Source organism: Dipodomys spectabilis, unplaced genomic scaffold, assembly GCF_019054845.1.
Source record: "Dipodomys spectabilis isolate Male_0828 unplaced genomic scaffold, ASM1905484v1 ptg000365l, whole genome shotgun sequence".
NCBI lineage: Eukaryota > Metazoa > Chordata > Mammalia > Rodentia > Heteromyidae > Dipodomys > Dipodomys spectabilis.
Genome location: NW_024871042.1, coordinates 9,236,960 through 9,260,483, shown reverse-complemented (window position 1 = coordinate 9,260,483; position 23,524 = coordinate 9,236,960). Strand labels below are relative to the sequence as shown.

The 23,524-nt window shown below is 47.0% G+C and overlaps 1 protein-coding gene across 1 annotated transcript in view; it reads left to right on the top strand.

Moving 5' to 3' along the window:
• Abhd12 (abhydrolase domain containing 12, lysophospholipase) overlaps positions 1–23,524 on the top strand; it is a 77,691-nt gene extending 54,167 nt beyond the window's left edge. The window contains exons 3-13 of the mRNA XM_042666522.1: positions 3,429–3,534; positions 5,599–5,718; positions 8,818–8,848; positions 11,351–11,396; positions 13,765–13,894; positions 14,856–14,893; positions 15,205–15,284; positions 16,773–16,855; positions 19,792–19,870; positions 20,758–20,885; positions 22,855–23,524. Coding sequence (XP_042522456.1) covers positions 3,429–3,534; positions 5,599–5,718; positions 8,818–8,848; positions 11,351–11,396; positions 13,765–13,894; positions 14,856–14,893; positions 15,205–15,284; positions 16,773–16,855; positions 19,792–19,870; positions 20,758–20,885; positions 22,855–22,894 — 881 coding nt within the window. The 3' untranslated portion in view covers positions 22,895–23,524. The remainder of the gene's footprint in view (positions 1–3,428; positions 3,535–5,598; positions 5,719–8,817; positions 8,849–11,350; positions 11,397–13,764; positions 13,895–14,855; positions 14,894–15,204; positions 15,285–16,772; positions 16,856–19,791; positions 19,871–20,757; positions 20,886–22,854) is intronic.

The window sequence follows — 23,524 nt, the reverse complement described above, 5'->3', positions numbered from 1 at the left end:
ACTCAATCAGAATTAAAACAGAACCAAAAGATCAGCTTCCTAGAATGAGGCTGCCCTAGAGTAGAATAGGGCTTCTGGGCTCCTAAATTACTTGGAAGCAGAAGCTCTGAGGATTAGCTGCTAATCCTAAATCCCTTGGCTCCTCTTAGAGCCGCAGGACACTTTGCATTTCATCACTAGACTCTTCCAGACATAGAACTGAGCAGTGAGTGCAGCTGAGCCCTAAAGTCAAGTATCTCCCACTCAGTGACTTGGTTCTCACTTTAGTAAGGATGAAGGCAGCTCTAGTTGCAGAGGTGGGCTGCAGAAATGAGTCCTGGTCCAGTGTTGATGATGAGCACCAGGTTTGCATATTTGGTGTTTTCAGCTTTCAGGTTCCAAAAGTATACAGTAAAGTCATAGAATGGAGGCATGTGAGTGGGCCTCTATAAGCTGAGGTAGCCCATGAAATGGACCCAGGCCTGTAGGGTACCACTGTTTAAGCTTAGGAAAGCCTAAATACACCCTCTAGCTCCTAGGCCTGCAGATGTCTGATGAATGAGATGGGATGAAAAGGTCTGAAACTCTTCTGCTCTCCTGCTGCAACCTTTGGATCAAGTTCTTTTCAGCCTTCATGGAGACTTGCTGATTGCCCTTGGAGCTTGTCTCCTATCCTGTTCTCTCGGAACCACTGGATTAGCATAAACACCTACAATTCTGCAGCTTCTACCTCTGTCTCATAGGTACCTGGAGTCCTTCAGGCGAGATGATTATGATTCCTTAGTCCATCCTTGTAAGCAATAAAGTTTCACTTCTTTCTTTGCTTGAGGAACAGTCTGTCTACTTTTTGGTCAGGGCTGGCTCCTTTCCACTTGGGAGCTGAAGCCCCATTAAAGCCCACGCACTTGGCTCAATCTTTCTATTATTTCCATGCCAAAAGTCCTATCTCATGACACCATTGTCAGGATACAATCTAAACGCCTTTGTATGACTGTGTCCATTTTCCTAACAAATTATTCTCTCACAGTCCTAGAATGTAGAAGATCAAGCTGTCAGCAGGCCATGCTCTCTGATAAGAGTCTTTCCTGTGTTCTCTCATCATTTAGTGGTAGCCAGTAGTCTGTGGTACCCATTGGCTTGTGCATGCATGACTTTCTTCTCACAGACCTTTTCATGAGACCCTCCACATTTTTATAAAGTCACTGTTAGCCCAAAGAGCATAGCTTACTATGCTCCTTCCCCTCTCTACAGCTTAGCATGTTCCCTTCTTAGGCAACACTAGGCCCATTGAGTAAAGGCAGTAAATAATCAACTTCCAACCCCCTTTACCTCTGGGGCAGCTACCGCCATAGAAGGCAACAAGAGCCCGTTAGAGTGACTCTCAGGTCTAGGCAGCTGCAGGGCCCCTTATCTACTACTTGGGCAGCAGCCATAAATCCTAGTCCACCATGATGAAGCCCCTGGCCCACACCAGGGTCTCTGCCTCTTAGCCCCTTCTAGCCTCTCCTAAACCTAGGTTATATAGGTCACCTCAGACAATAGCCTGCGCTTCTCACTTCTCCCTTGTGAGAAGGGGTCATACTGGCCCCTTTCCCAGCAATAAACCTTTCTTCATTCTTTGTACCTGGATGTCTGCATGGTTTTCTGGCAAAGTCCAAATAATCTCTAACAGTCACTATCCTTATTTGATTAGGGACTATTCTGATGAACTCATTTAAGCTTGCTTCCTTTTATTTAAATCTGATTTCCAAGTAAGGTTATATTCAAAGATGCTGGGGCAAGAATTTCAACATGTCTTTCCAGGAGGACATGACTCAGCCTATAACAAGAAACTATAGGAAAGTGTAAAGATGTAGATCAAAAAGTTGGCCATATAAACAGCAGTCCAGTGGGAAGAGGATTCATTTTCCCACATGGGGTAAGACAAATGCTCAGAGGAATATCTGGGAAGAAGCGTGTACACTCTGGGTTCTTGCAAGTCAGGTGGTTCACTTATTCAGCAAATGTTCCCCAAGTTCCAGTGGCATTTGACAAAGTGAGAAGTAGACGTGCAAGATGCCATGTGATCTATGAGAATTGTCATGAAACCCCTTCTTCACCAAAAAAACACACCGTTATGGGCAGCTGTTGTGGCTTCCTTTTAGAAAGCAGGATCAGCTAGAAGTCAGGACCATCCTACTCTTTTTTACTGTTCTTTTTGGGTGGGAGCCACCATTTTGTAAGCCGAATAATTAAATCCTCTTTTTTAGCATCTTGCATTTGTTTATTTGTTTTTTGGTTAGTAATGGGGCTTGAACTCAGGGCCTGGGAGCTGTTCCTGAGCTCTTTTGCTACCACTCTACCACTTTGAGCCACAGTCCCACTTCTGGTTTTCTGGTGGTTAATTAGAGATAAGAGTCTCAGACTTTCCTGCCCAAGCTGGCTTTGAACCATGATCCTCAGATCTCAGCATCCTGAGTAGCTAGGATTACAGGCGTGAATCACCAGCACCCAGCTCTGTGTGTGTGTGTGTGTGTGTGTGTGTTTGTATAAGGTTTTCATTTTTTAATAAATTTACCATCAAAAGTTGTGTTTACCACAAGCAGTGGTAAAGTAGAAAGTTAAGTGCTACCCACATCTGACATGTGTGTTTTTATATTTTTCCTGAGCTAAACATGGGTATAGTTGTTGGTTTCACAGTGGTTACTTTACAGTGGATTCCCTCTTTGCCATGGATGCTTCTCAGAGATAACAATCCCATGAATTTTGGGCATCAGATTACCCAGCTTTTGCCCTCACTGCAGATGACTTGGACCATAGGATTCCTTTTGTATTGTTGTCATGTTAGGGAGTCTGGACAAGGTTTGGATTAATCCATTTCACTGGTCCTACACCTCATCTTCCACTGTTCTTTCTGGGAAGTGACAATACTAAAAACTTTGAAACTCCTCTACCTTCTTTACCTCCTACATTCAGCAGGGCTTGATTCTTGTGGCTACAGAAGACTGAGAACATCTTGTACATAATTCCCTTTCCTATCACCCCTGCCACCCACCCTGGCCCTAGCCTTCAGCTATTGTGTAGCTGAGTTCTTTCACAAGATTGTCTGCCCCATGTCTCTGCCTCCCTTATGGCCAGTTCAGCCTTACTCCTGTCAGTGATTTTTTTCCTTCTCTGCCTTGCATTTTCTCATACCTTGAACAACTTTTGTGGTTGTGAAGATTACTCTCAGTGTTATAGCGCTCTTTCAGCCTCACAGTCTTGTCTGCAGCCTCCGTCTGGCAGGATGTTACAGAAAATGTACTTGATGCTTTTTGAGCACTTCACATCTGCTGTGGGGGTAGGAAGGGGTACCTGTCAACATATATCTATGGGTGTGCAAGCATACATGTGATTATGCATCTATTTTTCTATGCATGTATATGTGAGTCTACCCCAACTAACTGATTCCATCTCTTTGCTCCCTACAGTGAGGGTTCCCTATTTTATTGACCTGAAAAAACCACAGGATCAAGGTTTAAATCACACCTGCAATTACTACCTCCAGCCAGAGGAAGACGTAACGATTGGAGTCTGGTGAGTACATGTGAGGAGGCTGCAGAGCTGGGTGCTGGCTCCTCTGGATCTGGGAAGGACCCTGCTTAGCCCAGCCTATGTCCTTGACACTGAACTTTGAAGTGTTGCTTGCTCATTTTTATCTTCACTCATTCTTATGGCAAAGGGAAGATCTCAGCTAAATTTGATCCTAATGGTGCATGATGAACTGGTGCCAAACTCTGTTCTGAGGTTTTTGAAACAGCAAAGGTCTTTGTAACCAGATTGTTTTTAGAGTCTTATTTCCCAGGTAAATAAAAAACAAGCTAGAAACAAAAAATGCAAGCAGAGCGTTGTAAATACACATTTAAATGTTCCTTTTTTTTTCACCAATGGCGCTTCTTAGGAGCTGGTGATCGGCATTTGCTGTCTCCTAAACATATATATAATATTATATATATTTAATATGTATATATATATTTGATGTAAATTTAAGTTGGGTTTAAGTCCCATGACATCTCTGTGTCTCCTTGGAATACATTTTCATGCTTTTTTTTGCATAGGTAATAAGTATTTTACTGAACAGCTGGCCCCAAAACTGCCTTGCTATGGCATTTCTTTTTTTCTCCTAGAAGCAGCACTGAATCACTGTTCCTTTATCTGGCTGCGTTTATTTTTCAGTAGTCATGAAGTCTCTTTCCGCAGTCTCAGAAAACCACTGTGTGTGTGAGAAGCTTGTAAATGGAATGCTGTGAGTAGATTCCAAGGGTATATAAGAGGACATTCAGACAAATTCTAATGATGGTTCCTGGTAAAGAACATAAAACGAGAAAGGAGATTTTTATTCTTAGTAGTTGATGTAGGGAGTGGAGTCTTTTGTTATGTCTTGATTTAATCTAGCAGTTGCTGACCCATGCATGTGGGACTCTAGCTTTCTGTCTTCTCTCAGGAACTTGGCCTATTTTGTCCAGGGCTATTTAGTGGGGAAATGGGTCGGTTCTCCATGTGGGAATATGTGTCTGTCCCATTGCAGGAGGGGTGCAAGTGTGGTGGTACTTAGGCTGAAAGCACTAAAGCATCTTCCTAAGTTGTCAGTTACCCCAAATTGTTGTTTTACTGACAATGCTGAGTGTCAAGGGAGTGACAGCTACACTGTGTCAGATGCTACCCTGATTTGTACCCCTTGATTTGTACCCCTGTGCCATCTAGTTGGGCCTTGGGAAGCAGCAAGCTTCACTCACAGCCACCTTCACCATCTTGCCAGATACTCCTACCAGCTTCTTAAAGGAAGACTGCAAAGGTCTACGTGTAGCCAGAGGGCCTTTCTTATTATCAGCTAAGTCTCAACCTTCCCCTCAGCCAGTGAGCTGAAGGAGAGACCCAGGCATGAGAATCTTCCTAATGCCTGAGGGTGGGGGGACTTCTGGGCCTCTGACAGAAGGCCCAAGAGGTAGGCTGGTTTTTGGAAGCCCCTTAGCAACTAACATTTTAAAAATAGACCTCCCTCTTTCTCTCTCTCTCTCCCTTCCCTCTCTTCTTGATGCCCCTCTCTCCTTTCCTCTTTTCCTTCCTTGCTTTAAACTCTTGGACCACAAACAAAGTAATCCTGCCACCACAGCCTCTTGAGTATCTGGAACTGTAAAAGCTACTGGGACATAGGCATGCACCACTGCACCCATCAAAACCAGACCCTCTATCCTTTAGCTTTATGATAGTATAGGAATGATCATTGTAGTGGCCAAAACACCCAAAATGTGATCCTTATGAGTATATTAGGTGCATTAGAAATGAAACGCTGGATGTTAAGATATGAGAAAACAAGGAATTGGCTGTTGAATTTTGTAAGATCCATGTCACTGGTATCTAGAATGAATTTGAGTAAGAATTATAGAAGAAACCTAATAATTCAGACCTTCTCTAGTGATTAACAGTATACCACTGGGCTTGTCTAGGGACAGGACAATTTGCCACTCTTCTCTTCCTTCCTCCTGTTGGTAGCTGGCTCTGCTGAGTTCTGTGATAGAGCTCCCTCCACAACGCAGCTCATAATTTCCATTGTGTGTATAGAGGGACATCTGACTGTGTCATTCCCGCTTCTGTCTCCAGGCATACCATTCCTGCTGTCTGGTGGAAGAATGCCCAAGGGAAGGACCAGATGTGGTATGAGGATGCTTTGGCTTCCAGCCACCCCATCATTCTGTACCTGCACGGGAATGCAGGTACCAGGTGAGCTCACACAGGCCATGCATCCTCCCTGCAGCATCTGGCTCTTTTGTCTGGAAGAGTGTACTAGCCCAGACTACTTGGAGCAAACCGGTAGTGCCATACAATCAAGCTTACCCACAGAGGGAGAACATCCCAAGAACAAGGGAAAAGGCACAGTTCTAACTGCACTGGGAGAGTGTAGAAGGAAGGTAAAGCTTACGTAAGGCAACCCTGTGTACAGAAGTCCAGCAGGTCTGATCTGCAGAGTGTTCCTGGCATTGCTGCCTTGGGGAACCCAGAGTTGGACATCTGTGGGAAGCTGTGTTCAGACACCATACCTGAAGCTGCCAGGGTCAAGATGGAGGAAGCTGCCATTCTATAGCCAGAGGGCAGATTCCTTCTTCCTGCTGTGTTGTCACTGGGTGTTGGGGTTATGGTGCATCATCATGAGGCCCATCCATTCTTTTCTTTTGAACCAGTGTGTGCTGGTGTGTGGTTAGGGAGCAGTGTTTCCCAGTGAGGACGCTGTGGTCACTCAGAGGAGGGGTGGTGATGATTCTCGATGGTGGTCTCAGTGCACCCTCATGCTCCTGTCTACTTGCTGCTGGTTTCCCAAGTCTGTCACTCTGTGGCAATTAGCAGGCAGGCCCGCCTTGCCTGTGAGATAGTTCCAGGATGCCAACTGGGGCAGCCATGGGAAGAGGCAATACACTTCTCCTCTTCCCCCTCCTCCTCCCCCTCTTCCTCCCTCTCCTCCCTCTCCCCTTCACTCTCCTCCCTCTCCTTCCTCCTCCCCCTTCCTTCTCTTCCTCTTCTCTCCTCCCCCTTCCTCCTCCCCCTTTCTCCTCCTCCTTCTTCCCCTTCTTCCTCCTTCCTCCTCCTCCTCCTTCTTCCCCTTCTTCCTTCTTCCTCCTTCCTCCTCCTCCCCCTTCTCCTCCTCTTCCTCCTCCTCCTCTCCTCTTCCTCCTCCTCCTCCTCCTCCTTCTTCTTTCTTCTTTCTTCTTTCTTCTTCTTCTTCTTTTTTGTGTTGGTTGTAGGCTTAAACTCTGGGCCTGGGTGCTGTCCACTGGCACCCGGCAAGGTAATATACTTCTGGAAAAGAGGCAGTAAGCATAGAAAAACAGTAAGAGAAGAAGCTAAAGATGAAAAGGGTGACTTCCTTGGCCAGTGGAGAGAACTCCATGGAGTGTGCATGGACATGTCTGTCTGCTCAGGCTGCCCACTGTAGGAGAGCTCTCTGCTCACAGCCATGATATGAGCAACCACAGAATGTCCTAACAAGCTGTGAATGAAACACACACTGTGGCTGGTTATTTCCTGTGACTTTATCCTGTGACTTCATGAGAAGCAGCTGGGTTTAATGGCTCCTTCAGGTTGGCCTGAGCTGGAATTGCTTTCTCCAAAGACATCCATTCTGTGATGTTCCTTCTACACCACAGACTGTTGTTCAGAGGGCTTCTAACAATGGGGGATGAGGAGGGAGATGCATTTTTTGAGCAAAGCATTTTTTTTTTTTTTGAAAACCCCAGGGTCACTGTGTCCTGTGACTGTTTCTTTAGGTCTCCTGTAAAGAGCCAGAAGGGGCTCGCAGGGAGGCAGAGGCCCCTCAGTGTCAGGCTAAGGTGTCTGTGAGGGCAGAAACAGCGATGAGAACAATGCACAGACCTTTCTGGAAGGAAAGCAGGCCTGAGTCAGTGTCTGCACAGCAGAGCCATACAAAGAGCATGGCAGAAAGAGCTCAGAAGCACAGCCTGTGCTCTCTGCCAAGAGGAACACTTGGCACTTGGCTACTGAGCTACGCATGCGCTGTGTAGTTTGTTCTTTGTGCAAGAGCAAGTCACTACAGACAGCTCTTGTAACATCCTTCTATAAAAGAGAAACGTGCAGCTGGCTGTGAATAGGCTTAGATCTGCCAGTCACATGTGAAGACAAAGCCTGCCAATAACTTCAGGTTTAAAAGGAAGAAAGTGGTAGCTTTCAAAGGTTTGCCATCCCCTCTCATACCCAGTGACTACTGTGTGTTTCAGATCTCACCTGAATTCTGTCTAGTTCTACCCGAACCCTTCTTTTGGGGGAATTCACCCAATTGCTGAAACCCTTTTCTAATCAGAGTGCCTAGAATGGATCCCAGGCAGGCACTGGCTCCATCAGCCTGCAAGATCTCAGCACCCAAGTATCCTGAAGGTCAACCCCACTTTCACTTGATAGAAGTAGTTCTAGAATGGGCTGGGAAGTTGGCTCAGTGGTGGAGTGCTTGCCTTGCATGCATGAGGCCCTGGATTCGATTCCTCAGCACCACATAAGCAGAAAATAGCTGGAAGTGGCGCTGTGGCTTAAGTGGTAGGGAAGAGCTGAGGGACAGCGCCCAGGCCCAGAGTTCAGTTCCCACAACCGACAAAAAAAAAAAAAAAGGAGTTCTGGAAAATTTAGAAAAGTTATCTTCCACAGATAACTTAAAACATATTGCAGCATTTCCTCCTGGCCTTGAAACTTACTCTTTTGTATTTTTGTTTTTACACAACATTGGGTTTTTTCCCCCTTCATCTCACACGCACTCTGTACATGTGAAAAGTATGGCAAGGAGCTCCTTCTTCACACCCTGCACCACCTGCCCAGCTATAGGGTCTGTCCACAGCAACAGCTGGGCAACAGCTGAACAAAGGTAGGACCTAGTCAGGCCACAGAGAAGTATAAACATGTGAAAATCTGAGTTGTATGCTAAGCATTCTTAATGTCAGAAAAGTAGCAAGGTGCTTGTGCAAATTTCCCTTGGATGTTGCTTCCATCTACATAGCTGGACCTTGAACCCTGGGGAGTTTGGGAGGGCTTCAGGGCTGGAGCAGGAGGGCAGGGTGGGACTACTTCGTTTCTTTGTTTGCAGGTATACATTTGCATTTCTCATTGAAAAATAGAAGTACATTTAATAATTAGAGTGCTTAGCCTAGTACTTCTAGAGGCAAGCTTGTAGCCACTTAGGGGAACCCAGAGAGGTTATATATCTACCCTTGGCCCCTCCCTGGAATGGAGTTTCCAGACTCTTGAAAGGATCAAACTTTATCCCCCCCCATTCTGAGAAAGAGCACTAACACTCACTTCCTGTTTCCTTCTCCAATGCTACAGAGGAGGAGACCACCGAGTGGAGCTCTATAAGGTGAGTGTTTCTGGCCCAGAAGAGCAGGAGACCAAAGGTAGTCATGTCTGTCATTGTTGGACATGCTGGAAGATAGTACCTGGCTTGTTCTATTGTGATTCTTCCCTTTATACTACTTCTAGTATGGTCTCCAAAATCAGAATGCACGCATTTTATGAATCATCTGCCAGTATTCACAATTATGTGAAAGACATTTGAATGTGTGTGTGTGTGTGCGCGCGTGCGTGTGCACATGTACACGCATGCTCCAGTTCTAGAGCTTGAACTCAGCATCTGAGCACTGTCCCTGAGCTTTTCTGTTCAAGGCTAACATTCTACCACTTGAGCCCCAGCACCACTTTGGGCTTTTTTTTTTCCTGCTTATGTGGTGCTGAGGAATCGAACCCAGGGCCTCATGCAGGCAAGACAAGCACACTACCACTGAGCCACCTTCCCAGCCCCCTCTTATAGTTTTTATGGACTTTCTTGCCTGGGCTGGATTCAAATTGTAATCCTCATATTTCAGCCTCCTAACTAGCTAAGACTGCAAGTATGAGGCACCAGCACCTGGCTCGAATTTGTTTGTTAATGATGTGTTCTCAGATATAAAATGAAAATAGAAAACTGTATACTCAAACCCTCCCTTTATAACTAATGTAAACTCAATAGTAATAATAATAGAAGGTAAGCTACATATTCTATGAGCTATATTTACTGCTGAGTTGCAGAGTCAGTGGAATGTGGAGGTAGGATTTGAATCAGGTTCCACCAGGCTTAGAAAAATATCTGAAGATAAAGAGGCACAGCTTGGGCAAAAAATAGAGCCGGTGTGTGGTTTTGTTCTTGATCAGAGGCCTTTAGGTCTAGGAGCTTAAGACATGGTTTTGGTGCAGTATCCTAGACTTGCTTAGGCCTGCTTCCCTGTCCCCATCTCAGAGAGGTGTCTGCATCTGCTAACAGGGAAGATACACATACATACACATGTATGGATTTATCTTGCTTTGTTGCTATTGGAGAGTTTATCTCCCCTCTCCCCCTCTCACCCCTCAGAGTGAATTGTACCAAAATAGGACAGGCCAGGGCCTGAGAATTACCACTTTCCTTGAGGTTTCTATTAATAGAAATGACTCTAGCTGGGCACTGGTGGCTCATGCTTGTAATCCTAGGTACTCAGGAGCCTGAAATCTGAGGATTGTGGTTCAAAGCCACCTGAGCAAGAAAGTCTATGAGACTCTTATCTCTGATTAACCATCAGAAGACCAGAAGTGGTGCTCTGGCTCAAAGTAGTAGAGCTAGACTTGAGTGTAGAAGCTCGGGGACAGCACCCAGGCCCTGAGTTTAAGCCCCAGGACTGACAGGAAAAAAAAAAAAAGATTCTAACTGTGCACAGGTGGTTCATGCTTATAGTCCCTAACTACTGAGGAAGCTGAGATCTGAAACCTGAGGATTGCAGTTCAAAGCCAGTCAGGGTAGCAATGTCCATGAGACTTTTATTAACTCCAGTTAACCATCAAAAAGCCAACCAGGTGTTGAGTTTAAGCCTAGGACTGGCATTAAAAAAAAAAAAAATATTTCTCCTCTCCAGGTCTGAGGCCTTCAGCAGCTATGCTGTGGATATAGGTCCTGCTGAGGGAGAGGGCTGGGAGCAGACAGGAAATACCAGCAATCCCAAAAGATAGGAGTGATGAGTGGCTGTGAATGTATTGTCATGAAAACTCCCACATTGTCCTGGGCACACCCCAGGACATGAAACACTGCTGGAGTAAAAGTCAGCTAGTCTATAGGGATTAAAAAATAATAACTCTGTACGGTATTTTCACAATAAAAAAAAAAATAACAAGCTGGGCACTGGTGGCTCACACCTGTAATCCTAGCTACTCAGGAGGCTGAGATCTGAGGATCACAGTTCAAAGCCAGCCTGGGCAGGAAAGTCCATGAAGCTCTTTATCTCCAGTAAACGACCAAAAATCTGGAAGTGGCATTGTGGCTTATGTGGTAGAACACTAGCCATGAGCTGAAGAGCTGAGGGACAGTGACCAGACCCAGAGTTCAAGCCCCTGACCAACCAAAAACAACACCCCCCCCCCAAAAAAAAATAGGAGGAAATAACAATGCAAGTCCAAAATCAGAGCTATTGCTAGGTTGTGGTAAAGGTCCTTGTATAGGTCTCTGATGTCTTTGTGGGGGTTCGGGGGCTTGTCATCTTACTGGATGGTTAAAGTTCACTGGAGGCTAAGGCCACCCCGAGGCATAGTGTCTTCCTGGGAATTGGGTATTGTGGGTGCTAGCAGGTCCGTCAGCTGTCTAAACAGCAGAATAGATGTCCTTTCAGTCAGGAGATGGGCTACACAGAGACAGTCTTTATTAAATCTCTATTGTGTGCAAAACACTGAGAGAAAACTCTGGATGGGTTAGAAACAGTCAAGTTGCCAATCCAACTCTAGTTGGGTTTAGCAACAATCAAGTTGTCAATTCAAGGCCCCTTGGATTTGTTGTCAGAGGTGTGTATTTTTTATTTCACAGGTGCTGAGTTCCCTTGGTTACCACGTGGTCACCTTTGACTATAGAGGTGAGGTTTCTCTTAAGAGTGTGTCTGAGCACACGTTTCTCCCGCTTGCATCTGATAGACAGGTTTGCTCTGAGAGCCTCAAAGCAAATCTGGCACTTGCTTTTACTGTGCTGTGACCTGTGGTGACAGTGATGATGTCAAGGAATGGGAAAGGCGGTAATTCTTGTCTGATATGGGCCTTGGGTAGTGGGTTTCCTGACAAAGCCCATGGTATGGACATCCAGGAGTCCTTTCCAGTAAGGGAGGTACTGGTACCAGAGAACCCCAGCACATGTCCTCAGTCAGAAACATTTAAATGCAGAAAATACCCTCTGTTCTTATTGGGCTTAAATTTTCCCTGAAGCTAGACATGAGACACATTTTAGGCTCCGCAGCAGAGCTAGTGTTGAACTGTTAAAAATAGAAAAAAGACCCTTTGAGAGAGAAGATAGATTATTCTGTCCCCTCAACACGCCTTTCTTTTGGGAATGAGTCAGTGCTTGCCCCTGGGCAGATGAAGAATCCAGTTTGATAATGTGCTCCGAACATTCCACTTCAGTGGACAGCAGAAGTAATTTGTATTAATAGTGAGCAACTATTTTAAAGGAATACTCTTCCATGTAGCCCTCACTTGGAGAGTTCAAAGGGCTGAAGTTTACTTGGCTAGCTTGCCTTGGCCTTCTGGAGAAGGACTGTGGGGCAAAGGCTCTTAAACAGATGGGTGGGGGAGACAGGAAAGCAGCTACCAGCTGTATGTAGTGGTTTTATTAGTTCAGTTTGCTTCTGTAATGAATTGTCAACATAAATGTTTCTTTTAAAAAAAAATCACTGATTTGTTAGGTTGCAGTTCTGCAGATCAGAAATCTAAAATCTTTAGCCATTGGGCTGTAATCCATGTGCTATGGGGGCTTCTGGGAGCTCTGGAGAGGCCCCCTGCCTTGCCTTTCCAGGTAATAAAGGCATCACACTCCCTGGCTCATGGCCTCTTTCACATTCAAACTCAGCCTTGGCCTTTTAAGTCCCAGGCTCAGTCATTTGGACTGTCGTAACTGTTGTCCTTGCCTTCATTTATAAAGAGCCTTGTGGTGACCTGGGGTCAATCTGGATAGTTCAGGATTATCCCCATCTCTAGTTGAGTCCATTAGTAGTCTTCATTCCTTCTGCACCCTTAATTTTCCTGGCCATGTTCACCAGCTCCAGGCTATGGATGTGCCCATCTTTAGGGCCCACCCTTGGCCAGCCACAGTGATGGGTCTTCCATTGGAGAAAAGTCCATCAGAAAAACTCTAAAATGAGATGGAATGTAGCTTACCCTCTCCTTTCTGCCTGCCAAAAAGGTTTTTCTCTTCCTGCTATATGCTGAAGGCCTTAAGACAAAGAAAATGAGCCACTTCCTGCTTCCCATTCACCCCCTTGCCTGGTTGTCTATCAAGCAAAGGCATTCTCTGCCCCTCTTTGCAGTGCTTAGGGAGTATGTGCATCTCTGAGTGGTGTGGGAGGCCATCCCACTCCACCTCTGACTTCTCCCTGTATTTCTGTCCCTCCCTCTCTCCCTTTCTCCCTCCCTCTTCCCTTCCCTCCCTTTTCTTTCCCTCCTTCTCTTTCTCACTCTTCCCCATCTGTCTCTCTTCTCCTTTCCCTGTCTCCCACAGGGTGGTCCAATCCTCCAGCCATCTCTCTGCCTCCTCTCCTCTGTCCTCTGGGGTTTGGGAAGCTGGCAGCAGCCTAACAGGTTTGCTTACACAGCAGAACCAGCTCTTCTAAAGCTTTAGGAGTTTCAGATCATTTGATGATGACTCACTGCTGAATTGCTAGAAAGACAATTGCATTCGGCCTTTTCTGGAGACTACAGAGAAGAGCTCTTGGGGAAGATTAGACTTGCCTTGAGCCTTTAAATCCCCCTGCTTCCTATACTGTCCTGGCTCTCCACATTCTGCCCTCGCCCTTCTGTGGTCCCTGGGTGGGCTGGGCTCTCATTGGCTGGGCTTATTAACATTCTAGCCTGGGCTGGCCCCACCAACCCTCAGTATTGGGAGGTCAAGAAGATAGAAGGAAAACCTGGCCTTGATGCTTGTGTCTGTGGGCAGTGTTGGCAATCTGAGATTGTGGGATGTTGTTTTGTTGACTCTGTTCTGTTAGTCATCAGCTAAATATGCAGCCCACCTACTTAAAGTAATTGGGAATCTCTGATTTGTTCAGTCAGCAGGGGGCTGGGGGAGGGCCTGATGTACCTTTCTTCACTGCCAGGCCCTTCTGCCTACATCTACCTCCCTGACTGCTCACTGCCAGCAGCATTAATGGGACTGCACATACTCAGGCAGCCTCCAGTGCTGGGACTGTGCTTCCATGAACTGCCCTTAACTCCTGCCTCCTGCTGTTCCCCTCACAGGTTGGGGCGATTCAGTGGGAACGCCGTCCGAGCGGGGCATGACGTATGATGCACTCCACGTCTTTGACTGGATCAAAGCTAGAAGTGGTGACAACCCCGTGTATATTTGGGGTCATTCCCTGGGTACTGGGTAAGAGTTCCCCACAGGAAGTGACCTTACTTGGAAGTAAGCCTAGGCAGCAGTCCAGTCTGGAATCTGAAACTCTGTGAGTCCCAGCAGTGTGGATCCCCTGTCCTGGGAAGGGGTAATTCTTCATCCCAACAAGTAATTTGACAGGGATCGTGGAGGTGCAGATATTTTCAGAGTGTTCATGTTCTGGAGCGTTTTTATCCTGGGGTGCACCTGTGCCTTCTGTCAGCTGTCTATGGAACGCGTGTGCAGGTCGTCCGTCCAGGCTAAGCTTGCAGCATAGGTTGGAAGCAGCTTGCCACTTTGAAGTGGGGAAGAGTTGTTTGTGGTCCATTTCCTACATCTGCCAAGACAGGAAATGTCTTAATGTTCCATTTGTGGGCAGCCTGGATGCTTCTGCTGATGCAAGGTCCAGAGTGTTTCTAAAAGGAGCCCTAGGCCCCAGCAGCCGCCCTTCTTCCCCTTGTCCTCCCTTTAGGCACAGTGACTGGGTCCTTCTTGTCTCTTGCTCCTCTTTTGGACGGTATCCTGAAGCTAGCATTCCTAGGCCGTCCTAGGCCAGGACCACCTGCCCCTCGTAGAGAGCGTGAACAGTGTCTCCCAGGAGAGGGTGGCAAGAGGGTCCCTGGACTCCCTGGACACTGTGCCCCAGAAGGGATATAGGCAGACCCTGCCTGACAGGGTGGTCCAGGTACCTTGTCTTTCTGTCCCAGCAGCACCCTTGTTGGCGGCTGAGAATGGACATGCTGTTTCTGGGAGGGCCACTACATATGGCATTCCTCAGGATCAGAAAGTGGCTGTCATTATTGCCACATCATGGAGAGAGGAGCTGATGGCTCACCCTGTTAGCTTCTTGGGTCTCACACATTCTCTGGACATTCTCCAGGATCTGAACAGTTATCTAAAATGATTGTGCTCATAATTTGCCTGAACTATATATATATTTTTTTCTTTCTCCCAGAGTGGCAACAAATCTGGTGCGGCGTCTCTGTGAGCGAGGTAAGGGAACTGCTTCCCTGCGGGTGCCAACCCCTGTGGCAGGTTCTTGGTGAGCAGACACTGGTGGATGAGCAGCAGCATGAGGGCATGAGCCGGCCATTAAGGGTGGGGATCGTGGGTATGCTCTGGACTCACCCTAGCCTGCTCTCCTCACAAGATCCCCAGCAGACCTCTGGGGCTCCCACTGTGGGGACGGGACTGAGGGGTGAGAGGCCTGCAGAGGTAGATTCTTGAGTAGAAGAACTGAACCCCGGTCTTACTATCCCATCTGAGTTTTTTGTTGTTGTTGTTGTTGTTTTCAATTTATGTAGAGACACCTCCAGATGCCCTTATATTGGAATCTCCATTTACTAATATCCGAGAAGAAGCAAAGAGCCATCCATTTTCAGTGGCAAGTACATGATTCTATTAAAAATAATTATTAAAATACTATTAAAATATGAAATTAGTTATAAGTAAATAATAAAAATAATAAGTATAAAAGTATGCCGGGTGCTGGTGGCTCACGCCTGTAACCCTAGCTACTCAGGAGGCTGAGAACTGAGAATCACAAGTCAAAGCCAGTCTGGGCTAGAAAGCCCATGAGACTGTTACCTCTAATTAAATACCAAAAAAGCCAGAAGCAGACCTGTGGATTAACTGGTAGAGTGCTAGCGAAACAGCTGAGGGACAGTGCCCAGGCCCTGAGTTCAAGTCTTAGGGCCTACACAAAAAAAGTCTAAGTATTCTGATGAATATAGATTTTATTAAATAATATAGATACTATTAAATTTATTAAATTTTGCAGCCAGATGGGAGGACAGGCTCATAGTTGTACTGTTTGGCGACCTTCCCCCATGGCCTCATTGCCTGCTTGGCATGGTGCCTCTGAGGTAGCATCACTTCCTGTGAGCAGTGAGTGTTTGTGGAGCTTATCCTAGCCAACAAGGACTGCCCTGGTCATTACAGGAGGAACTGGTGGGTGACCCCCTCCCCTCTCTCTGGGTCCTGGGCAGTGCTTGGGACCTGGGCTGTGGGGGGTCTGGCCTCCTAGTCATGTATCAGGTTGAAGCTCTAATCCGCACTGGAGAATGCAGGGTGAGTGAGTCCCCACCTCTCCCTTGCCAGGGTGTCTGAAACCTTGGATCCTTCTTTTAAAGAGCTGTTATTCTTCTCACTCCAACTACCCATTATGACCTGGGCCTCTATGTCAGCCCATCTCTCCTGAGCTCATTCTGCTCTACTCTAGGCCAGTAGAACCCTTTATTTCCTTTGATTTTTGGGGTGCTGCTTTTCTCTGAAATCATATGAGGAAAACAGCTGTGGACCCCCTTTTCCTTACCCTGTGTCTGAATGAAGTCTCGTGTCTGAGCTGGTTTCTGGCTGCTGCTCTGAGGTGTGAGGGCTCTACCTGCTGGGAAATCCCTGACATAGCTGGCCTATGAGACCTTGGGATGAGTCTTTCCCCAGTTGCAAAGCCAGGGGTAGGATGGGAGGTGTCTTCTCACTGTACATCACTTTACTCCCTTAGAAATGAGGTAGATAAGACTCGTGTACATTCCTAAACTTAAACTGCCTGAACCTTTTTTTTTTTGTGTCGGTCATGGGCTTAAACTCTGGGCCTGAACACTGTCCCTCAGCTCTTCAGCTCAAGGCTAGCACTCTACCACTTAAGTCACTGCAACACTTCCAGTTTTCTGAGTGGTTTATTGGAGATAAGAGTCTCTCAGACTTTCCTGCCCAGGCTGGCTTTGAACAGCGATCCCCTTAGATCTCAGCCTCCTGAGTAGCTAGGATTACAGGTGTGAGCCACCGGTGCCCAGCTTGCCTGAACTCTTGTTTCTAGTTTTCTATATAAATATCTTAACACTTGTAAAGATGGTTTATGTCTTGTCTTCAGATATATCGGTATTTCCCTGGATTTGACTGGTTCTTTCTTGATCCCATTACAAGCAGTGGAATTAAATTTGCAAATGATGAAAAGTGAGTATTGGGGTGGGGTGAGTAATTTTTAAATTCAGAAAAACACTAAGAACCTCCAGGATGAGCCTCTATAGTCATATAACCAACTATGATAGGATTCAGAAGACTTGGACTGTTCTTTAAGAGTGCACCTTCAAAAGGGGAAAGTGAGGCAGAGATCTACAATGGAAATAAATGAATTTTAAAGACTACAGAATTAAAGCACTATTAAAATAATACACGTGTGTGTGTGTGTGTGTGTGTGTGTGTGTGTGTGTGTGCGCGCGCGCACACACATGCACACATGCACAAGCCAGTCCAGGGGCTTCAACTTAGGCCTGGGCACTGTCCCTGAGCTTTTTTGCCCAATGCTTATGCTCTACCACTTGAGCTACAGCTCTGCTCCTGACTTTTTGGTGATTAATTGGAGTTAGGAGTTTCCTGCCGGGGGAAGCTTTGAACCGTGATCCTCAGATCTCAGCCACCTGAGTAGCTAGGATTACAGGCATGAGCCACTGGTACCCAGCTTACAATTGCAAACATCTTTGTCCACATGATTGTGGTTGATTTTTTTAAAAGCATCTATCTAAACCAGAACTCCTGTTACTTAAGCAGTAATTAACTTTTTAATGACTGCTTTAGACATTCATTTAATGTATGTTCAGTTATAGATAAACAGAGGTTTTTATTGAAAATAATTTTATTAGGTAAACCAGAGATTAAACATTCTAGTTAACAGCCTTTTTAAACTACTTTCAGGGCTGGAAAGGTGACTCAGTGGTAGAGTGCTTGCCTAGCATGCATGAAGTCCTGGGTTTGATTCCTCAGCACCGCATAAACAGAAAAAGCCAGAAGTGACACTGTGGCTCAATTGGTAGAACACTAGCCTTGAGCTGAAGAGCTGAGTGACAGTGCCCAGGCCAAGTTTAGGCCCCACAACTGACGAAATAAAAACAAACCCACTTTCAGACTCTATTTGCATTGTCTTTGTGATAGTTTATGGATTTAAATCTTTTTAGAAAAGAAAAAAGCCTTACCTAAATAGAACTAAAAATCTGTACTTCGAAGTAGGATGTTTAAAAATGGACTATTTTTCCCTTCTATTTTGTGTTTTGATTCTATAAAAATATAAGGAATTAAAATCTGAACAAACATTATAAGCAACCCCCCACTTTTGTTCATATTATTTTAGTATAGAAGGGAAATTATCTGAATCAACTGGTTCCTTCTTAACAGCCATGAATATTGTTCTCCAGGAAGCCATCTTTGCTCAGTCCCAGCCTCCTCTCACCCCCGTGGCTGTAGATGACTGCCATGCCACACTCCATCCTCACATCAGTGGGAATAGGCCCAGCTCTTGTACAGACAGGACTCCTGGAGCCCTGTGAACAGTGTTTGCCGAGTACTTCCCGCTTCCCACATCAGAAATGCTCTTCCATGAAGCGAGCATATGTGCAGTATGCCACTAGCAGGAGCTGTACACCTTGGATGATAAGCTTTCCCCAACTCTCGTCCTGTTCCAGGTGCCAGGACAGGCCAACACTGCCCTCAGAGAGTGCATAGTCCTGTTTGCCAGGACGGGCCAGCACTGCCCTCAGAGAGTGCATAGTCCTGTTTGCCAGTACGGGCCAGCACTGCCCTCAGAGAGTGCACAGTCCTGTTGGAAGATCAAGATAGACACTCAGGTCAGGTGGCCACCTAAGAGCTCCGGTCCTGTCCAGTCTTCACAGCCCGGCCTTTTGCTGTGTGGCTTGCTGAAAGGATCTGGAGCTATTGAAGTCACAGACAGTTTTAATTTCCTTATAAACATTAAGAGAGTGGCCTAACTGGCCTTTAATATCATGGATACCAAAGAAATTAGAGTATTGGCACATTTTTTTTTTTTTTTTTAAAATAAAGGAGCAACTTTATTGAGAAGGTTCCTACACTGCCCGGCCAGGGCCGCAGCACAGGCTTGGGAGCTGATGCTGCGACCCCTAGTGGTCCACGTACTTAAGTTTTTAAAGGCAAAATTCACAAGGTCAAGCCTGGTCACGCAGGTGACCAATGAGATTGTCAGACACCCAAAAGATTGCACAGTCATACTAGACCACACACAGGTGGCCAGTGAGGTTACACTTTGTCACATAATGGCTGTTTAAACCAGCCTATTGGCACATTTTTTTAACAAATGTAAATTTTATTGCAAAGGTGATGTACAGAGGGGTTACAATTTTTTGGGGGGGGGGTGGTCATGGAGCTTGAATTTGGGGTCTGGGTGCTGTCTCTGAGCTCTTTTGCTCAAGGCTAGTGTTCTGCCTTTGAGACACAGTGCCACTTCCAGTTTTCTAGTGGCTAATAGGAGATAAAGAGTCTTTACTGCCTGGGCTGGCTTCGAATCATGATCCTCAGTTCTCAGCCTCCTGAGTAGCTAGAATTACAGGCGTGAGCCACCAGTGCTGGGCTACATTTCTTTTTAACGCCGTGCTAGAGATGGAACCCAGAATGGTGTGTGTGCCAGGCCACGGTACTGCATCTTCAGGTCCTGGTTTTTCAGGCTTTGATTTTTGAGGTATTGAAATACAGCTCTTTGAACTGGAGCTCTTTCTGCCTTAGCCTCCTGAGTGTTGTGATTGCAGGTATGCAGCAACACATTCATGGTGACACTCTGTTGCAATCAGTTTTTTAGCCACATACATTACCCAGGTTATAAATACTGTTTTGTAACTTTTAAAGGTATATCTACTGTGCAGGGCCCAGATCTGAGGGAATGAATGAATTGATCTCTGGATTTGATTGATACCTGTGACTTAGCTGGAATAGATGTAAAGAAAAGATCTAAAAACATTATCTTAGTGCTGAAGTGAAAAGAAACCCACCAGAATGTTAACCTGTTAAGCACCCATACCCTGCCTGGGGGAGGGGTCCAGGGGACCCACCCTCTCCAGGGCCTCCATCTGCCCCCCTCCTTCTCCCAGTGTGAAGCACATCTCCTGCCCCCTGCTCATCCTGCACGCTGAGGACGACCCGGTCGTGCCCTTCCAGCTCGGCAGGAAGGTGAGTGGCCTTGCCTAGCATCTGTTGGTGGAGAGGAGGACCCTGCATGTCTTGTCATGGGGTGGGCTCATCAGCCTCAGAGACCATTTCATTCTTCCTGCATCACCTCTAGGCTGCCTGGGATGGGGCTGAGAGGTCTGATATCAGAGTCAGGACTGACACCATGCACGAGAGGAATTAGGGAAAATAAGCAAAGGGGTCCTTCTGAGGTACATATTATCAGGGCCCAGGTCAGTGTGGGAGAGCTCCTCAGCATTTGCTTTTGTGAAACATCCTTTTGCTGACTTTGCTGTCAGGAAGCAGATTAGATTTGTGGGAAGGAACAGGGTAGAGAGCACCGAGTGGGGCCCAGCAGAGAGGGGCAGGTGAGCTTTGGGGATGGTTGGTCTCCCTGCAGCACAGGCCAGTTTGTCCCAGGGCTCAGGGTAGGCTCCACATGGAGAAAATGAAGCCATGTGAGAGGACGTAGCGCTGCCCAGCAGGGCACTGCCCAGTCCCACATACCTTCAGCCATCCATGGAGCAGATCATGAGCCAACTTGCTATTGGTCTTGACCCGAGAACCCAGAGCAAAGCCTGAAGCAAAGTGTGCTTTGCATCCCAGGGCCCTGCCTGCCCACTGCACTGTCCCTGTCATCAGGATTGCCTCTGGCACTGAGGTGCTACACTTAAGAAGGGCAGTCTGGGAGGTGTGAGGCAGAGAAGGCCTAGAATGGTGGCCTCACTAAGTCCCTGGCCCCCTGGCTGTGACCAGCTGCAGCAAATAGCAGGGCTCATGGAGCTTGTTCTGTTCGTGGTGGGAAGCAGTCTTGATTGGAGGGGAGACTGCTGGGGAGATTTGCTCAGGCTCCACCCTCTGGGTTCTGACCCATCTCTTCCTCTCTCCAGCTCTACAATATTGCTGCACCATCTCGAAGCTTCCGAGACTTCAAAGTTCAGTTTATCCCCTTCCACTCAGACCTTGGCTACAGACACAAGTACATCTACAAGAGCCCTGAGCTTCCTCGGATACTGAGGTGAGAACTCTTCTCACCTGGGCAGCAGTGACTCAGAACTAGATATGTTTGAGCACCTGAGGGAGCCACTGGGTCTTGTGAGTCGGGTTCACAGTGAGAGTTTTCATTGACATCACTCTCCCTGGACTGTTGTGGTTAAGGTGGGTGGTCTCCTTGCTACACAGTTTATATACGCCAGTGCCAGTGTGCAGGGGAAGGAGCTGGCCACACTGTGTACGTGCACCATCCCCACTCCCAGACGACCACATGTGGATAGGAACACTCAGATACCCTGCCTTTGCAGAGTGGCCCTCGGGGCCCTTCCCACTGCAGCGGGCTCTGACCTTGGGCTTTTGAAAAAAGTTGGCCCCCAGCTGCTTCTTGAAGCAACACTGTGTTTCTTGCTGCCCACACCAACCAGAATCTTGGGCAGGACATGGGCTGCAGCTCAGAGAGCCAAGGGTACCAACTGGGGCAGTGTTTTACCGTATCCCCTTCTCCACTCCTAACCCCCAGGCTTCTGTCCAGACTGCTCCCAGCCTCACTTCCTTCTTGGTCAGGTGACATAGGCCCCTCGCAGTGCTACCAGTGTGTGTTCCTGAGCAAGATGTAAACCTCCTTATGCTCAGGGTGAAGGAGTCGCCAGCCCGGGCTGTTGCCCAGTGCTGGGACAGCAGCCACTGGGTTGCAGAGACTTCTATGGCTGGTCACGGTGCTAGTCGTTTTTGCTTTTGTGCAAATTGGCTTTGAGAAGCAGTTCAAGTGAATCTCTTCCCTGCAGGCAACCAGAATTGGTTGCTGGAGTTGTCACCCAGGGAGGTATGGCCCACATGGAATTCTACTGCAGACTAGCTGCCTTCAAGAGCTCTCAAGGCAAAGGCAAAGCTGCATTTCTTTAAATTGCAGGAGTGGGGAAACTCTTAAATGCCAAGTACCCTTTGATAGTTATAACTAGTACACAAATTATCAATACAGGAAGGCAGCTGCAGGCAGCTGATGAGAAGCATGATCAAATGATTTTGAGTGCCCTATATGACCCACGAGCTAGATGTTGCCCACTCCTGAGGTTAACTTTTTTTTCTTGTTGTTGGTCCTGAGGCTTGAACTCTGGGCTTGGGCGTTGTCCCTCAGCTCTTCTGCTCAAGTCGAGTGTTCTACCACTTGACCCACAGCCCCACTTCAAGTTTTCTGGTGGTTAATTGGATATAAGAGTCTCATGGACTTTTCCTTCCCAGACTGGCTTTGAACCGTGATCCTGATCTCAGCCTACTGAGTAGCTAGGATTACAGGCACAACCTTTTATTTTTGTTTTTTTCTTTTTGTGCTGGTCTTCAGACTTGAACGTAGGGCCTGGGTGCTGTCCCTGAGCTTTTTTTGCTCAAGGCTGGCACTCTACCACTTGAGCCACAGCTCTACTTCCAACTTTTTTTAAAAAAGTTTATAAGAATCCCATGGACTTTGCTGCCTGGCTTGGCTTTACACCTCAATCCTCAGATCTCAGCCTCCCAAGTAGCTAGGATTACAGGCATTGGCCATCAGGGTGAAGGTAGACATTCTTTGCCACTGGGGTGTGGGTTGCTGCAACGAGAAATGGGGTTGAAACAGTAGAGGTATTCTCTGGGATTGTCATTTCAACCCATTATAAAAGCGGTATGCCAGAAATTTTAGGTGTGAATATATTTAAAGTTTGTATCTTTAGTTGTACAAAGGGGTCTCAGTTTAACATGTCAGTTTGCGTACAGTGCATCTTAACCAATATCACCGCTCCCATCCTTCTGTCCTATCTCCAAGCTCCCTCTCATTCTGTGTTGGGATTTGACACCATGAGTGCCCCCATGGGTCCTACAAAAAGAGTCTGTCCTGTCCTCCTGGGGTTCTAGTCTGCTTTCTCTGGTGGCTTCCACCTCAACCGACATCCACTGAAGATGTAAAAAACAGGTGCTTTGCTCTTACTTGAGATTTAGCTCATGATGGTCTTCTTCTGGCCTAGGGAATTTCTGGGGAAGCTGGAACCAGAGCGCCAGCATTGAGACTGGCCTGTGAAGGGAGCATGAAGACTTGAAGACCTGCCCTCCTCCCCTTTTCCTCTGGTCAGCAGCCCAGCACCCTAGGGTTCCTGAAGTACCCACAGGAGCCCAGGAGTCCAGCACACTTGGAGAGAGGACTGAGATGCAGCAGGCAGGGACGGAAGACACGCACATCTGTGGTACAGTGTGGTGCAGGTGGCTGGAGCCTGGATCTGTGGTGGGCATGTGGCCCCGCTTCCTCCAGCTTCCACTCCCCGAGTTCTTGTTGGGAAGATTTTGTGACAGCAGTGGTGTCACCTGGTTGATCCCATACTTCCTGAGCTGAGCACAGGAGCCTGGGAGGGGGTGTGGGGTCTCAGGACAACTCTGGGATTTCTGGCGACACTGCTGAGAATGTGGAAAGACTGTTCTTTCTGCCTTCTCGGCACATGCAGAATCTAGTGTAATGGTTCCATCGTCCCTTTGGCTCATGTACCTGCTTGCCTTCCTCGGCTGTTTCTGCCTCCTCTGGGTGCCCGTTTACCCACACAGGGAAGGTTCCCAGATATGCACTCCTTCCTATTCTGTCCACCCATCTGTCTAACCTGGCCGTAGACTGAGCATTTATTTAAGAATAAAATTGTGGTGGTGGTC